At 44.3% G+C, this 18,146-nt stretch overlaps 2 protein-coding genes across 3 annotated transcripts in view; one reads left to right on the forward strand and one right to left on the reverse strand.

Moving 5' to 3' along the window:
- Positions 1-969: 969 nt before the first annotated feature.
- Positions 970-18,146, reverse strand: part of LOC116731350 (hepatic lectin-like) — a 28,709-nt gene continuing 11,532 nt past the window's right edge. Inside the window, exons 1-8 of one of the 2 annotated variants that reach the window (XM_032581088.1) lie at positions 9,391-9,442; positions 8,914-9,002; positions 6,429-6,527; positions 6,096-6,173; positions 5,575-5,637; positions 5,226-5,377; positions 1,401-1,513; positions 970-1,313 (exon numbers count right to left, since the gene is read on the reverse strand). In XM_032581088.1, the coding sequence (XP_032436979.1) occupies positions 1,142-1,313; positions 1,401-1,513; positions 5,226-5,377; positions 5,575-5,637; positions 6,096-6,173; positions 6,429-6,527; positions 8,914-8,941 (705 nt within the window). In that variant the 5' untranslated portion in view covers positions 8,942-9,002; positions 9,391-9,442 and the 3' untranslated portion in view covers positions 970-1,141. Of the gene's footprint in view, positions 1,314-1,400; positions 1,514-5,225; positions 5,378-5,574; positions 5,638-6,095; positions 6,174-6,428; positions 6,528-8,913; positions 9,003-9,390; positions 9,443-18,146 lie in introns of those variants that run through there. The other variant, XM_032581087.1, reaches the window with a different exon arrangement.
- LOC116731355 (hepatic lectin-like) lies at positions 11,107-17,963 on the forward strand. The gene is made up of 7 exons (XM_032581096.1): positions 11,107-11,166; positions 11,663-11,725; positions 14,438-14,566; positions 16,396-16,461; positions 16,701-16,852; positions 16,960-17,084; positions 17,160-17,963. The coding sequence occupies exons 1-7, from the start codon at positions 11,109-11,111 to the stop codon at positions 17,392-17,394; spliced, it is 828 nt and encodes a 275-aa protein (XP_032436987.1). The 5' UTR covers positions 11,107-11,108; the 3' UTR covers positions 17,395-17,963.

Here is an 18,146-nt window from a genome sequence, read left to right on the forward strand (position 1 = left end):
TTACAATGAACCCAGTTACATTGGGGGCGATTAGGATCTGGGAACAGCTTAGGATCCATTTCAAACAAAAACAGGGTCTCCTAGCAGCTCCCCTAGCAGCAAAAGCCTTGTTCCCACCTTCTTTAACTGATTGAACTTTCCATGCCTGGGCAAATAAAGGGATAACTACTGTGGGAGATCTGTTCAGAGACGGTCATCTTCTGTCCTTTCAACAGCTGCAGCAATCATTTGGCCGACCTTCTTCCAACTGTTTTAGATATCTGCAGCTGCAGAGTTTTGTTAAAAATATTTCTCATCAATGCTTCAGACTTCAGCATACAGTTGGATTGATGAATGGCTGGAGGTGGATCCCATACAGAGAGGGGCCACATCAACAGTTACACATGAATCCAGACAGCAGCAGCACCTTCATTAGACAAAATTAAAGAACAGGGATGGAGAATAACTGAGTCACAGTGGCAGCAGGCAGCTAGGCTTATCTACACATCATCAATATGTATCAGACATATTGATTTACATTGTATCCCCATTATTATTATTATTATTATTATTATTATTGTTATTATTATTGTTATTATTATTATTATTATTGTTATTATTATTATTATTATTATTATTGTATGCTTAGTTTATAGTTGAGCAGGTTAAATTTCAAATGGTTTAGAAATCAGATATTTTTTGGATATTTACTCATTCTGCCATCACAATGTTTCATCATGTGACAAAAGGTTTGACACCCTGATTTAGATTTATTTGTTTTCCTGTTTGTTTAGCCTGTAGTTCCTGTAATGGCCACTAGATGTCCTCAGTTATTCCAGTTTGCAGCTCCCAGTTCCACCAGCTGCTCTGACCCAGTTCCCATGTTTGCACCAGTCACTCCTCCATACTGGTGTCCAGTTATGATAAATGTTTTGTTTGGATTTTGAAGCTTAATGTTCACATTACTAAAGGAATGAAGGATAAATAACATTTATAGCAGCAGGATTTTATTTTCTATTTAGTTTATTTAGAAATCTCCAATCAGCAATAACACATCATGTGAAAGTAAATTAAAAGTCTAAATTTAAATCTGACTTTTTGCATCTTAATTCAGTCCAGACAGAAAGAAAACGTCTTAAATGTTTGTACCTGATAAAAACAATCACATTTCTGCTGGTTTCTCACAGACACTTTTGATTTGAACATCACAGGAATAATCATCCCAATTATTCAGATCTTTGTTGTTTTCTCTCTTCTCCATCCTCCCACAATCCTCTCCTGCTGGGTTCTTTCCGGCCGAGTTGTTTGGTTCTATATTATGCCAGAAACTTAAACTAAAAGAAAGTCAAAACACAAAACTACAGTAAAGAAATGTGATTTTAAACCGTTAATAAAACAAAAAAACACTAATTTATCTAGACCTTGGGTCCAGAGGTGACCCGTCCACCCAGAACCATTTGCCTTCTGTCTGTGAGTCCGTCAGTCCGATCCAGAACGAGTCCCGATCCTTCTTCAGTTTCGATTGCAGGAACATCTGAACAGGAAGAGACGATTTAAAAAGCTGCGTTTCCAATGACCATGATGGCAAATTGGAAGCAAAAAATAAATTTGCTCAATGGAAACTCAGCAATTTAAAAAGAAAACTCTTGTTTTGTGATAAAAAGCTTCTGCACTAGGAGAAGGTGGGTTTTCAGATGAATGGAAATTAAAGTATTTTTGCAAAACTGCAATGGAAACACCTTTTTCTATAATGAGTCACATGACCAACAACTGGATGTTACTACTGGAGGAAACGATGAAGAAGACGACAGGATGCTGTGCCTTGTTCCTCCTACAGGAAATAGGATAATCATTTTTTAAAGTCTTATTGAGTGAACCATTTTATTCACATGTGATTCTTCTGTGGAATATCGACAAGGTTTTGCACACATAATGGAATTTAAAAAGAAGATTGGTGACTGAGATCTTTCTGTGCTGAGATGAAGAAACATGAATCAGTAAGAACATGAACCTGCAGCAGAATCTGTGTTTCCATTATAAATGAACTCAAAACTTTGTCAGTATTTTGCTCATGTTGAACAAACACTATTTTCTATTGCATGTTTCCATTCAATAAGAAAGGAAATTAAAATCAGGAATAAGTTTGTTCACATGATAAGTTAGTAAAAAACATGCTGTCATGATGCTCCAGCTACTTCCTGTCATGAAGTGCGGGTGTGAGGTGATGAGGCAGATGCAGCGGACCCAGGTAAGATGAATAATGATGATTTAATTAAGAAAATCACAGTCCAAACAACGAGCGGCAGGAACATGGACACACTGACGATGAATAAGACTAAACATTGACGTAACAATGACGAGGACCCGACGAGGAACAAGGAACACAGGTGGAGTTAAATACATGGGAGGGTAATCACAGAGACGAGACACACCTGGGAACAATCAAGGGGAGGACAGGACAACGAAGAGACTTAAGGACACAGAAAACTCTAAATAAACACAGAAAAACACAGATCCTGACAGTACCCCCCCCTCAAGGGCGGCTACCAGACGCCCACAAAACAAAAACACAACAAGGGTGGGCGGAGGGGCGCTGGACGGGGGGCCAGAGTCCAGAAAAAACAAAAAACAACCCACCATTGTGGGCGGAAACACAGGAAGGGCCAAGAGTCCAAAAACAAACAAAAACTACCCACAGGGTGGGCGGAGGCAAAGGAGGCGGGAACCACGGAGGTGGTCCGGCGGTCGACCGCGGCGCTGGAGGCGGGAACCACAGAGGCGGTCCGGCGGCCGTCCGCGGCGCTGGAGGCGGGAACCACAGAGGCGGTCCGGCGGCCGTCCGCGGCGCTGGAGGCGGGAACCACAGAGGCGGTCCGGCGGCCGTCCGCGGCGCTGGAGGCGGGAACCCCAGAGGCGGGAACCCCGGAGGCGGGACCCCAGGAGGCGGTCCAGCGGCCGTCCGCGGCGCTGCAGGCGGGAACCACAGAGGCGGTCCGGCGGCCGTCCGCGGCGCTGGAGGCGGGAACCACAGAGGCGGTCCGGCGGCCGTCCGCGGCGCTGGAGGCGGGAACCCCGGAGGCGGTCCGGCGGCCGTCCGCGGCGCTGGAGGCGGGAACCACGGAGGCGGTCCGGCGGCCGTCCGCGGCGCTGGAGGTGGCGATGAGTCCCGGGGGCCGCCCACAGACGGCGACGACGAGCCCCCCGAGGCAGGGTCTCTGGTGGAGCACAGGGGGTCTCGGTCGGAACGCTGGGGGTCTCGGTCTCGGGTGGAACGCAGGGAGTCTCGGTCTCGGGTGGAACGCCGGGAGTCTCGGTCTCGGGTGGAACGCAGGGAGTCTCGGTCTCGGGTGGAACGCAGGGAGTCTCGGTCTCGGGTGGAACGCAGGGAGTCTCGGTCTCGGGTGGAACGCAGGGAGTCTCGGTCTCGGGTGGAACGCAGGGAGTCTCGGTCTCGGGTGGAACGCAGGAGGTCAGGGTCTCAGGAGGAACGCAGGAGGTCAGGGTCTCAGGAGGAACGCAGGAGGTCAGGGTCTCAGGAGGAACGCAGGAGGTCAGGGTCTCAGGAGGAACGCAGAAGGTCAGGGTCTCAGGAGGAACGCAGAAAGTCAGGGTCTCAGGAGGAACGCAGGGGGTCTCGGAAGGAACACAGGGAGTCTCAGTCGTCTCGGAAGGAACGCTGGGAGTCTGAGTCGTCTCGGAAGGAACGCTGGGAGTCTGAGTCGTCTCGGAAGGAACGCTGGGAGTCTCGGAAGGAACACTGGGAGTCTCGGAAGGAACACTGGGAGTCTCGGAAGGAACACTGGGAGTCTCGGAAGGTGCGCCGGCTGGAACGCCGGCTGATTCGGCCTCGGGTGCGCCGGCTGGAACGCCGGCTGATTCGGCCTCGGGTGCGCCGGCTGGAGGTGAGCCGGAGCGGAGCCTCGGGGCCGGCTGCGGGGGCGAGCCGCAGCGAAGCCTTGGAACCGGCCGCGGGGGCGAGCCGCAGCGAAGCCTTGGAACCGGCCGCGGGGGCGAGCCGCAGCGAAGCCTTGGAACCGGCCGCGGGGGCGAGCCGCAGCGAAGCCTTGGAACCGGCCGCGGGGGCGAGCCGCAGCGAAGCCTTGGAAACGGCTGCGGAGGTGACAGCTCCGGAAGGCGACGAGGGGCCGGGTCCACCGGCGGCTCACGTCGCTGTCTCCGAGCTGGCAGCGGAGGTAGCGGCTCCGGAAAGCGACGAGGGGCCGGGTCTGCCGGCGGCTCACGTCGCTGTCTCCGGGCTGACCGTGGAGGTGGCGGCTCCGGAGAGCGACGAGGGGCCGGGTCTGCCGGCGGCTCACGTCGCCGTCTCCGGGCTGACAGCGGAGGTGACGGATCCGGAAGGCGACGAGGGGCCGGGTTCACCGGCGGCTCACGTCGCTGTCTCCCCCGGCGTGAGTAACGGCGGGGGCCGAATCCGGAGGGCTTTGGGGTGGGGACTGGTAGGATCTGGCGTTGGCTAATCGCCAGGGTGTAGTCCGACACCAGTCCCATCTCCTCCAGCAGCAGCGGAGATGGCAGGATCTCAACGTCCCTGTAGAGATCCCGCTGAGCCAACTCCAACTGCTGCTGGAACCATACCTCCGGGTCGTGCTGGGCCATGAGCTGCTGTCTCACCATCGGTCTGGTCGGGTCCTTCTGTCATGAAGTGCGGGTGTGAGGTGGTGAGGCAGATGCAGCGGACCCAGGTAAGATGAATAATGATGATTTAATTAAGAAAATCACAGTCCAAACAACGAGCGGCAGGAACATGGACACACTGACGATGAATAAGACTAAACATTGACGTAACAATGACGAGGACCCGACGAGGAACAAGGAACACAGGTGGAGTTAAATACATGGGAGGGTAATCACAGAGACGAGACACACCTGGGAACAATCAAGGGGAGGACAGGACAACGAAGAGACTTAAGGACACAGAAAACTCTAAATAAACACAGAAAAACACAGATCCTGACACTTCCTGGTTCCTTCTTCCTGGTTTGCTCCACTGGCAACAGCCGGTTGTTGATCATGTGACTTATGTGATGCAAACAAAGTGTTTCTAGTCTGGTTTTGTGAAATAAACTAATTTTGTTACAGCAAAACAAAACATTATCCTAAAGCAAAAATTTTATCTAGAAAAAAAAGTTTTTGAAAATTGCCTCGTTCTTATGAAGCAATTTTATTTTGAAAGTCTCTCATTGTAAAATTCTATGATGAATAGAAACACAGCTGGAGTTTCATACCTGCTCCTCTCTGCTGTCGATCTTCACCAGGTCTGATCCATGATGTTGGCAGAAACGTCTGCTGTCATTCCAGGAGGATTTATTGATGTTAAAATAATAACAGTTTCCTCCATGTTTCTCCCATCCTGCTTCACACTTCAGAAATGTTTCCCCTTCAAACAGATCAGAACAAAGACTTCAGTGAACCAGGAGGAATAAATCTCTGTAGATGTTTGTGTGATCTGGAGACAGCAGGAGGCGTCTTCTGTCCTGCAGCTACAATCTAACTTCCTGTCTCTGTCAGTCCATCAATGTCTCTTTAACTTCATTAGAGGACAGAAATGAGACAAAGATCAGATCATGGACTTACTTTTTACTGCTGGAGGTGGAGGAGGTGGAGGACATGTTGGACATGTTGGACATGTTTGCTGCTCTATTCAGAGAAATAAAACCAGTTTTGATCTCAGTCAGTTATTTTCTTCTTCTAAAGCTGAACTGATGAACAAACATGATCAAATAATTAACTCGTGTTCTGCAATTCAACATGTAAAATGGAAACCTCATGTTTATATAATACAATATGCATGAACATCTGTGCAGGTGTTGAGAGTCAGCAGCTTCATCAGACTGACAGTCATGATGTCTCAGTGATGAAACATTGTTGGATAAAGAGCAGAAAGCATCAGGAAGAGAACGTTTCTCAGACTCTGCAGAACAGGAGAAACATTGATCTGTTTCAGCAGAAACATCTCAGCAGTTTCACCACTAATGCATCATAACTGATGTGTTACAGTAACAATGTTGACCTGGTTTTTACATGAAACGTTACAAATGAAGTTGATCCATCAGATCTGAATGAGACGTTCAGTCTGAACCTTCTGACTGTCTCACCTGAGATATTTTTCCTCAGAGCTTCATTCTCCTCTTTCAGGGTTTGGATGGTTTGATTGGTTCGTATTTTATCAAAAGCTGCATAAAGAACAGATGGAGGTCAGAATTTAAAGACTCTCATTGGCAAAAAGAAAAATGTTGAAGACAGAATTCAGCACAGTAAAGATGCTCATACATTCATATTGTGTCTTTATGATGTAAAGCACTTTAAACTGTCTTACTGCTGAAATGTGAGACAATAATAAACTTGACTGATTGATACAAATCATGTAGTTTTTGTCTTGATCTAAGAATTAAATTCAGTGAAAAGACGAACCAACAGGATGAACTCACAGAGTTTGTAGATGATGACAGCAGCAGCCAGCAGACCGACCAGAACCAGCAGAACTACTCCCCCTGCTGGCAGCTTGCAGGTTCTGCCTGGGTTTTCACCTGAGGAGCATTTAGAGCAGAACTGGATCAGAACCTGGAGACTCTCAGAAACTAACATCAACCTGATGAAACTCTATAAAAATAAAACACAAACACACTGATGGTGGTGAGCTACATGTAAGCTAGCAGTAACACGTAGTGAGAAAAACACTGGAATTAAAAATGATGAGCTGAGATGAAGAATCATGATGAGATGAAATCAGTTTAGTCTGTAAAAACATCCAAAAGCTTCCAATAATAAATGTTTCTGTTTTGCTGTAAATGTTCTGTAAACTCTGTGCTGCTGCCAGCCTGAAACAGGATTCTCTTACCAAGGAGATTTAAAGTCTGAGTGGGATTTTCCTGGTGAAATAAAGGTTTATAATAAAAAATAGAAAACAGCTAAAATTAATGCAATGTAAAAATTATTTTAAAACATGTTTAGATCATCAAATATAATCTGAAGAATTTGTCATCAAAAATATGGAAATGATTAGGAAAGGAAATTATTGCAGCACGTTTCATGTTCAGTTAGATTTAAAACATATATAATATTATCCTGTAGATACATGTGATTTATGAACAAATGTACAGTTTTGTACATTAACTGTTTGTTTGTGTGAGAAAATCACTTTACAGTCTAATTCTATGAGTAGACTAACTTGGTGTTAACTTAGTTATTAATATCCTGTAATATTAGAAAAACAATGTTTGACTTATCATTGGAAAGTAACCAGAGAAATTCTGTTTTTCTTACTTTAAGGAGCCACTTTGATGGCTTTTATTTTACATTAGAAACAATTAATGTATCTCATATATTTAATTACATTTTCCATAATAAATGGCTTATTTTATTTACTTATTTATTTTGCAAATACAGTGAACAGGTTTCCTCAGTTTATTAAACATTTCCTTTAAATACATAAATTAAAATTCAAATCCTAGTAAAATAATGAAGTTCTGTTCAGTAAAAGTGGAGTTTGTAGATTAAATTGTATTTTTTATTTCTGTGTGTAAATATGATGTGATGATCAAAATATTTTAATATGTCAATAAAATCATCAGACATCCTGTTATCAGTTCTCGGGGTTTATAGTTAATCTCATTAATCTTGATTCTAAGAATAATTTATCTTATATTTCACACAGATTACATACAGAAGTATAAATTATTCTTTCTATGCTCTGCTCTATTGCCTGTCATTTGGTTTTTAGAGAAACTAGAGAACTGCTGGAGTTCTGGCCTTGTGTGGAGCGTTTTTGCTGTTTCTCCACCAGGAGGCGCCATGAGGTTGCTGTGTGATGGAGGGCGGTTCCTGCTCACCTGCGGGTAATGGGTTTCACCAACGCCAGCATAAGTTCTCCAGAACCAGAGTGTTGTCCAGTAACGGTACTCTGAGCCCCTCTGAGTTTATCTCTGGGCCTTTTTCTGCTTTCTCACTAACCTGAACTTTCCTCTGACCTCCTCGCTGGTTTCCTCTCCTGGTGCCTTGGAAATAAATACTCATTGTGTTGCCAAAGTTCATCTAACCCACATCCAAGAGCCTCAGCTGTAAATTCACCTGGTTCCTCCCACCTATGACCGGAGAAGATCCGCTCCTCTGCCTTCAGATTGCCTGATTACCTGTCTGCCCTCCAACGTCTCCTCCTTCAGAAACTTCTCCAGCCATCAGAACCCGGACCGGACTCCTCCCAGAACCTCCAGCACCAACCCGTCCGACCCCGGTGGATTAACCTCGTCTCATCCAGCATTCCTTTAAGTTTCTTTTCTACAGTCCACTTGCCTCTCGTCTTCCCGCCTTCAGATCTCAGACGGACCGAGCCAGTGGACAACAATCACACATCTCACTCAATCTTTGGTCTGTCTAAAATAAACGTTATTAATCTGATTTTCTCATCTCCTGTTTGTGTTCTGCATGTGGGTCAATCAGAACCAGAAAGAAAATGACTATTGATCCGAAATGTAATAAATATCACAGGACTGAAAGCTACTGGGGTTTTCTTTAACTGCTGCAATTAACATTTAATAGAACCAACCCTGTTTGTGCAGAAATGGGAATATAGAGACTAAAACGTTTGTAGATGGTGAGAACAGATCTACAGCTCTTCATGCTGCAACCCGTGAGAACCGAACCCACCAACAAGAAGCGTGTTAGATCTTCAGGAACATCAGCCTTCCTCTATGTGCTTTATCAGTTTTACTTGCTCAAATTTCTTTTCATTAATTTTTAACTCTTAACAGCTAAGAGTTAATAAACTCAACCGTTGAGGTGTCTTAAAGTTTAAATGTTAAATGTCTAAAGCAGTTTTTGTTCAGCCTGGTAGTTTATCTGATGAAGACCTCTCAGCTCCGCCTGCAGCTTCTTCATCACCTTCCTGTTGGTTGATCTCCTCATTAATATTCTCACCCTCTGTGTGTCTCTGTGGGCGTCTCATGATGAGGAAACTTCACACTCAGGATAAAAACAGTCACAGCGGATGCTTCTTGTTGCAGCTTCTATAAAGAAAAATAATGTACATGTTAAAGTTTAGCTGCAGTCCTCAGTTCAGGAGACAGTTCTCTTTATGACACTGAAAAACCAATTATTAAAGAAAGTCATGATATTAACCTTTTTCTAGGCAGTTTAGCTAAAACTCCACCTAAATTACTCACCAAGCATAACAGTCCAGAGAGAAAATTGTTGTATTTATTCAGTTATTACAACATAATAACTAAATATTTAAAATATTCACCAGACAAGTGATGAAAAAAGCAAAAATCTTTTAAAGTATTAAATAAATGAAGTTTTTATTGAGCTAATTTTAATAAAAAACACAAAAAATAATGATCAAAAACAAAAATGATCAAAAATCTTAGAATCAGACAGAAAACCAGCTAAACTCACCGCTGATCTCTGATCAGTTCTTCAGATCTGTCGATGCTTCAGCTTCACGTTTCCAGACTTTATGTTGAAGAAACTTCCTGCTTCACTTGATGATGATGATGATGAGGAGGAGGAGGAGTCTTCATCTGCTGCTCACTTCCTCATTTCCTATCCACTTTTTCTTCTCACGCATTTTAAATATTATTATCGTTAAGTGAAGGTTTATGTTTCCATCCAGATACTTCCTGTATCTAATGGCAACGACTCTAACAGTCAGACAACAAAAGGCGGGACAGAATCAGAATCAGAATCAGATCAGAATCAGAATCAGATCAGAATCAGAATCAGAATCAGATCAGAATCAGAATCAGAATCAAATCAGAATCAGAATCAGAATCAGATCAGAATCAGAATCAGAATCAGATCAGAATCAGATCAGAATCAAATCAGAATCAGAATCAGAATCAGATCAGAATCAGATCAGAATCAGAATCAGAATCAAATCAGAATCAGAATCAGAATCAGATCAGAATCAGATCAGAATCAGAATCAGATCAGAATCAGAATCAGAATCAGAATCAGAATGCTTTTATTGCCATTGTGAAGAAACACAACAAAATTTCACTTCAGTGCGTCCAAAGAAAGAAACAAACAAAGACATGGGAAGACAGGTGCCAGACTGCCGCCATCTTGGGAGGGGCCACCCTTTCATTAGATCAGAAATGAAAAATATGAGATTGGTGGAGATAAAAAAAAATTTAAAAATAAAACCTCTGCATAAAAAGCAAACATAGACACCAGTGGAGGGTGTGTGTTTGTAGCCGTGAAGAGTCTGGGTGGGTGTGTGTGTGTGTGGGTTGAACTTAAGTCCATGAATGCTGCACCAGACATCTCTCCCAGCCACAGTCTCTGATATGTGATGGAGAGTTTATCAGCAACCTGACAGATCCACAGCTGTCACTGGCAGCAGAGCGTCTTCCTTTACGTAACATCCAGGAGAATTAGAGAGAGCAGCAGCCAAGGCCGACGCAGGAGGAGCCGGTTCAGAAAGTGACGCCGTTGCAATTGGAAATTGGTCATTCAGCCGAGCTGAGGTTGTAATTTCTCCAAGATCGGATCCGTCCCTCCAGAGAGCTGCAGGGTCCACAGCTGGCCTGCAAGAATCTCCTTCAGTTTGTTGCTCTGCTTGCAAAGCATGAGAGTCTGAGCTTCATCTCACACTGACGAAGCAGAAACTGGTGCCGACTGGGCCCACACTTAGAAACGCACTGCACTAGAAAACCTACAAGCTGCACATTTATCATATTTAGTGACACATCAATCCCTCGGCCCGCAGCAACACCAGCCTTTCCTTTAGGCCTCTAACCGTCCAGGTCTGGACAGCTTGTCTGTTTTTAGACTTTTGTTCCTCAGATGAAGGAAAAGCTGCAAAAGCTGAGATCAGAGTTTAATCTGAAACGGTTTCGACAAGTTAACAAGCTTCCTGTCTTCAGTTCCTCTGACACCAACCAACATGCTAAACAAGAATAAATTATCTAAATGATTAAAGTTTTACCTGCTGCTTTACTCATGGATTCAAGTAGTTTGTTTAACATCAGCGCATAATTTAAACTTTTTTTTTTCAAACCACTGTGTAAAGCGGCATAAATTAACAGTGTTTAATTTATGACTTCCTGTCAGACCTGACATCAGGTTATTTTAAAGCTGACAGTAACTTCTGGTCCATTTTCAGCAGGACGATGGCTGAAGCCGACGTAACGTACGCTGATGTGAAGTTCACCAGACAGAGAACCAAAGGTAAGAATATCCACCTGAAAACTAACCACCTCTTTGGATTTCAATCAGTCACCATCAACAAAATGTGACTCTTTTAACGCAGGAATAAATTATAATAATAATAAAACTTTAAAGTTAAACTGAATTGATTGACTGATTTTCAGAAAAAAAAAGACAATTGTTCCAGCTCTGTGGGATTACATCCACTGTGAACAATCCTGCCTCAGATTCTCTATGGGATTGAGGTCCGGGCTTTGACTGGGCCACTCCAGAACCTCCACCTTCTTGTCTTCAGCTTTTGATGTTTCAGGTCGTTGTGATGCTGGGAAATAAAAAGTTTTCCCCAGCAGTAGTTCTCATCTAGACGGTATCAAATTACCTCCAGAATTTTTGTTTTTGTATCCATCTCCTGACTTATACTTCAGTAACCTTGTCTCTGATTGGTTGTTTAGTCTGTCCATTGAATCAGTTTGGTTCTGTGCTCTCCTTCACACTTCTCTGTGTTTCTGTTGTCCAGTTGAGGATCCAGCAGCTGATGTTGTTTATTCTGACATCATGATGAAAAGAACAAAACATCCAGGTGAGTAAAATAAATCAAATCAGCCAGTCTATATTGTCACTCTCTGATGTTATTAAAATGTGGTATTTGATGTTTTGTTGCCATCTCTGTTGGATATTTTATGTTTTTATGTTAAATTAGGAGAATTAAAGTAGCTGAACAGTAAATGTACTCATAGAAAACAGATCAGCCAGAGAAGATGCATCTCATTAACGCCACCGTAGTTTTTCGAGAATCAAGCAGCTTCTGAGCAGAAATCATTTCTATTTAAAGATTTTCTTCACCAGAAGCAAAAACAGCTTCATTGCTTCACTTCCTGTTCTGCCATGCTTGGTGATCCAGAGTTTGTTTGTTTCTTCAGGTTCTTAGATGTGATGAATGAAGAGATTCTGAGAGCAAATCGTCATTTTATTATTATTATTTTATTATTTTATTGTCACGCTTTTAGTACAAAGTAACACCAGAACTCTATAGATTACTCTGCTTCATGTTTCTTAGTCTTTCTGATAGAAAGGTGATCCATACTGTAAGCATATGAGAATATGGCTGGACTGAATGTGGCGGCCATGTTTTTCTGTCAGCAGGTCATTGGATCAGATCAGAATGAGAATATTTCCTATCAGAAAGAAACATTATTACTGCTGTTCTCAGTCAATCAATCAATCAATCAATCAATCAATCAATCAATCAATCAATCAATCAATCAATCAATCAATCAATCAATCAATCAATCAATCAATCAATTAATTTATAAAGCACCCTCCATACTAAAAGCAGCTCAAAGTGCTGTGCAGATCAATAAAACCAACAATTATCCACCTCAACATGGAAAAACACCGACTGAGCAGAAATGATTCGATTCATTAAACACAGTTAAACAGTCGAGTCTTGAGCTGCTCTTAAAAACAGCAACATGTTCTGCAGCCCTCAGGTTCTCTGGCGGACCGGTCCACAAACGGGCCACAACACTGGACAGAAGCCTCACCATCAGTGAGTTCTGACTCTGTTAGTAGTCCGGTGCCAGATGACCTCAGGGTCCGGTCCATAAGGCAGCCCGGCTCCAGACGAGTTTAACAGGGAGGCAAAATGAATCTACGTAGCTGAACATAGACAACAACATCAGTAGCCTGCAGGCCACTTGTTGGTGCTGTATTGTTAACTAGTCATCTGTTAGCTTTCATTACCTGCATCCGACAGCTTTACTCAACTCAGTCGGTTAGTTTGGGGGAAAAACTGTGCAAAGTTTTTACGTTTTGCTGACGTGATTCTAACACACCTGCTCAGCTCTGAACGCAGCAGCAGGTTTCCTCTCCTGCCACACAAATGAAAACCCAGCGCAAAATGAACAGCGTTCATGATGCGTTTGAAGGCGGCTCGGAAAACAGGTTACGACGTGTTAATGGATTAAACAGTTTAACTGCTGAAAAGTGACAGAGGACACAGATATGGGAAGTGCAGAAGCCCCTATTGTATCAAACTGATATAGAGTTGGCCGCTCTAAGGTAGAAAACAACAAACAGCTTCCAGTCGGGGGAACGGCTGATACTGTGGGCGGGCAATGCCCCTCAATGCCCCTCAATGCCCCCTCAATGCCCCCTCAATGCCCCTCAATACCCCTCAATGCCCCTCAATGCCCCCTCAATGCCTCTCAATGCCCCTCAATGCCCCTCAATGCCCCCTCAATGCCCCTCAATGCCCCTCAATGCCCCTCAATACCCCTCAATGCCCCTCAATGCCCCTCAATGCCCCCTCAATGCCCCTCAATACCCCTCAATGCCCCTCAATGCCCCCTCAATGCCTCTCAATGCCCCCTCAATGCCCCTCAATGCCCCCTCAATGCCTCTCAATGCCCCTCAATGACCCCTCAATGCCCCTCAATGCCCGCCCATGCCGCCCGGCCTGTAGAAGGTAATAGCAGCTCTGCAAGATAAGATGGTGCAAGACCATTAAGACATTTAAAAACCAGTAAAAGAATCTTAAAATCGATCCTGAGACCTACTGGGAACCAGTGCCGTGATTTTGAAACAGGTGTGTTGTGATCCTGCCTTCTGGTCCTGCTCAGCAATCGAGCAGCAGAGTTTTGTAACAGCTGAAGGCTGAGCAGAGTTTTCACTGGGAGACCAGAAAACAGGGCATTGCAGTTTCTATACGACTGGAAATAGAAACGTTAGTCTCAGTGTTAGCGAGGGAGAGAAAAGGCCGAACTCTGGCTGTGATTTTTAAACGATAAAATCCTGTTTTAACTATTTGTTTAATATGTGGAATAAAAGTAGCTCAGAGTCAAGAAAAACTCCCAGGCTTCTGACTTCTTTTGAAGGTTTAAAAGATGCAGTTTGTAATTTTTGAATTATAATTTCCTTCTGATCCTCTGGTCCATTGATTAAAACTCCTGTTTTGTCCTGGTTGAGCTGGAGAAAGTTCTGTACCATCCAGGTCTTTATGTCTGAAATGCAGTTTAAAAGGTGCAGTGATGGGCTGGGGTTCGACCCGAGGCAACGAGATGGAAATCTGAGTGTCGTCAGCAGAACTGTGGAAACTGATTCCACGGTTCCTGATGACTGAACCAAGTGGCACCATGTCCAAATTAAAAAGTAGAGGACCTAAAATAGAGCCTTGTGGGACACCATAGTTAACATGATGAATCTGTGAGGAACATAAAAGTTCAATGGATCAACCTTTATGGTCCAACTTTTATTGGAACTTTGACAGAAGTTTGTCTGTTTCCCATCTCAGTCTGTCCAAAGTGTGCCATAGATGCTCAACAGGCTGGACAGGGCATAAGGTCAAAGGTCACCACAGAGCGAATGGTCCTGCTGGTTCTCATTAGCATCTTGGTAGTTACCATCATCGCCCTGGCAGTCAGTAAGTTTAAATGTTTTTATTGTTTTATATATCCATCCATCCATCCATCCATCCATCCATCCATCTTCTTCCGCTTATCCGAGGTCGGGTCGCGGGGGTAGCAGCTTCAGAAGGGAGGCCCAGACTTCCCTCTCCCCGGCCACTTCTTCCAGCTCTTCCGGGGGAATCCCGAGGCGTTCCCAGGCCAGCCGAGAGACATAGTCCCTCCAGCGTGTCCTGGGTCTTCCCCGGGGCCTCCGCCCGGTGGGACGTGCCCGGAACACCTCACCAGGGAGGCGTCCAGGAGGCATCCTGACCAGATGCCCGAGCCACCTCAACTGGCTCCTCTCGATGTGAAGGAGCAGCGGCTCTACTCTGAGTCCCTCCCGGATGACTGAGCTTCTCTCTCTGAGGGAGAGCCCAGCCACCCTACGGAGAAAACCCATTTCGGCCGCTTGTATCCGCGATCTCGTTCTTTCGGTCATGACCCAAAGCTCATGACCATAGATGAGGGTGGGAACGTAGATCGACCGGTAAATCGAGAGCTTCGCTTTTTGGCTCAGCTCTCTCTTCACCACGACGGACCGGTACAGCGCCCGCTTGATGGCAGACGCTGCGCCAATCCGCCTGTCGATCTCCCGCTCCCTTCTTCCCCCATTCGTGAACAAGATCCCGAGATACTTGAACTCCTCCACTTGGGGCAGGTCACCCCCCTTGACCCGGAGAAGGCACTCTACCCTTTTCCGGCTCAAGACCATGGCCTCGGATTTGGAGGCACTGATCCCCATCCCGGCCGCTTCACACTCGGCTGCGAACCGCTCCAGCAAGAGCTGCAGATCACGATCTGATGAAGCCAAAAGGACCACATCGTCTGCGAAAAGCAGAGATGAGATTCTAAGGCCACCAAATCGGATCCCCTCAACACCTTGGCTGCGCCTAGAAATTCTGTCCATGAAAGTAATGAACAGAATCGGTGACAAAGGGCAGCCCTGGCGGAGTCCAACTCTCACCGGAAACGAGCCCGACTTACTGCCGGCAATGCGGACCAGACTCTGACACCGGTCATACAGGGACCTGACAGCCCGTATCAAAGGGCCCGGTACCCCATACTCCCGGAGAACCCCCCACAGGGCTCCCCGAGGGACACGGTCGAACGCCTTCTCCAAGTCCACAAAACACATGTAGACTGGTTGGGCGAACTCCCATGCACCCTCCAGGACCCTGCCGAGGGTGTAGAGCTGGTCCAGTGTTCCACGACCAGGACGAAAACCACACTGCTCTTCCTGAATCCGAGGTTCGACTATCCGACGAACCCTCCTCTCCAGGACCCCCGAATAGACCTTGCCAGGGAGGCTTAGGAGTGTGACCCCTCTGTAATTGGAGCACACCCTCCGGTCCCCCTTTTTGAACAGGGGGACCACCACCCCAGTCTGCCAATCCAGGGGAACTGCCCCCGATGTCCATGCAATATATATATGTTTTATATATTATTGTTGATTTTTTTTTTGTAATAGTTGAAGATTTTATGAGTTTTATTTTACAATTCTTTTAATCTGGTACTTTTATTTTTCTCTGTTTAAATTGACCAGTACTGGAAAATATCCAACCAGTTATCATTAAACTGGTAAATGATAACTGGTCAGACTGTCAAGATTTAAAAGTGTCCAAAATATTTAGTTACAACTTTCATTCTGAGCTGTTAGAAATGTTTAACTTGTGAGTCTAATTCAATTAAATAGAGATTTTATTTCTGCCCTCTCATGATGTTAAAGACGCAATAATGAGCTGATAGACACAGGAAGTCACGATTTTCCTTTATTTCTATTAATGATTTTTTTTGTTTTTCATAGAAATAAATTCCAGACCAAAAATGAACACTGCAAGTTCTACACCAACATGTCCTCCACCTCCAACATGTCCAGCATGTCCTCCACCTCCTCCACCTCCAGCAGTAAAAAGTAAGTCCATGATCTGATCTTTGTCTCATTTCTGTCCTCTAATGAAGTTAAAGAGACATTGATGGACTGACAGAGACAGAAAGTTAGATTGTAGCTGCAGGACAGAAGACGCCTCCTGCTGTCTCCAGATCACACAAACATCTACAGAGATTTATTCCTCCTGGTTCACTGAAGTCTTTGTTCTGATCTGTTTGAAGGGGAAACATTTCTGAAGTGTAAAGAAGAATGGGAGAAACATGGAGGAAACTGTTATTATTTTAACAACAGGAACTCCACCTGGAATGAGAGCCAACATTCCTGCGCTGATCTGGGATCAGACCTGGTGAAGATCGACAGCAGAGAGGAGCAGGTATGAAACTCTGCTGCAGGTTCAGCTTCTCTCTGATTTCATCTCATCATCTTGATTTTTCATCTCAGCTCAGAAAAATCTCATTTTTAACAACTTTTCCTCTTCAGGTGTTTCTGGAGGAGAGAGTGAGAAACTTGATGAACGATAATCAGGACAGGTTCTGGATCGGACTGACGGACTCGGTGGAAGAAGGAAAATGGTTCTGGGTGGACGGATCTCCTCTGAATGAAAGGTTTGACTGCTGATAAAACGTCTCTGTTTGAATTTATCTCTGTCTTTATCTGTTTTCTTTCTGTTTCTCTCCAAGTTTGAGTTTCTGGAATCAATCCCAACCTGACAACAGGAGTCCTGGTCGTTCAGCTGAAGCTAAAGCTGAAGATAAAGTTAAAGTTGAAGCTAAAGCTGGAGCTGACTGTGTGAGGATGGGAAAGAAAGGAAAACATGATGATCTGAAGTCCTGGTTTGATACATCCTGTAATTATCCTCAGAAAAGTATCTGTGAGAAAACAGCTGAACAGAGTTCATGTGTGTCTGAAGTTTAAGATCAAGAAGCTGCAGAGATGAAGGTTTTATAAAGATATTGTCACATTTAAAATTTATTCTTTAAAATTTTAACGTAATCTTTAATTTTCCATCAAAATTATTTTTGCTTGATTTGATATTATGGGCTGTATAAACTGTTGGCTCGACTGGCCAACAGGAAACAGGAAGTTTGTTTCCAGGTTGTGCATCAGATAAATTTGCTCCCTCCTCCACTTCCTGTTTTCAAGTTAAGACTTTAAAAGCTAACATGTCTGTTTCCTTCTTAAAACAGCTTTAAGGTTGAAAACTATGTGTTGCTATAGCGATGTCATCTTCCTGTTCTGTGTTTCACTCTGTTAAATGATCTATAGTTACAGGCTGAGGTCATTTTTAAAACACCAGTTTGTGTCTGAAATGATGTTTCTGTTTCTAAATGGTTTATGGACGTTTAGGATGAATTTGGAAGATATCTGGTTCATTAATTTGTCTTTTTGATCTCTGGAAATAGTTTTAGATGTTTATTAGATCTAAATGTAGAAATGTTGAATCTAAGAAGAAATAGCCTGCAAATAAAAATGAATGACATCGACTTCCTGAGGTTTTTATTTCCACAGAGGGAGGAAGATCAGATCATTTCCATCAAGACAAACTGTAAGCTGCCTTCAGGTCTCCACTTTCCTTCTTACACATTAAGGATTACATTTCACCTTAAATTATCTGAAACAGCAACATGGATTTGCTGCCCTCCTCTGGTCAATTTTGTTTGTCAAGT

Source organism: Xiphophorus hellerii, chromosome 13 (assembly GCF_003331165.1).
Source record: "Xiphophorus hellerii strain 12219 chromosome 13, Xiphophorus_hellerii-4.1, whole genome shotgun sequence".
Taxonomy (NCBI): domain Eukaryota; kingdom Metazoa; phylum Chordata; class Actinopteri; order Cyprinodontiformes; family Poeciliidae; genus Xiphophorus; species Xiphophorus hellerii.

Coding starts and splice junctions, on each gene's coding strand:
- LOC116731355 (XM_032581096.1), top strand. CDS start 11,109: ATGGCTGAAGCCGACGTAACGTACGCTGATGTGAAGTTCACCAGACAG. Junction 14,567..16,395: donor CATCATCGCCCTGGCAGTCA/GTAAGTTTAAAT, acceptor TGTTTTTCATAG/AAATAAATTCCAGACCAAAA. Junction 17,085..17,159: donor GGATCTCCTCTGAATGAAAG/GTTTGACTGCTG, acceptor TTTCTCTCCAAG/TTTGAGTTTCTGGAATCAAT.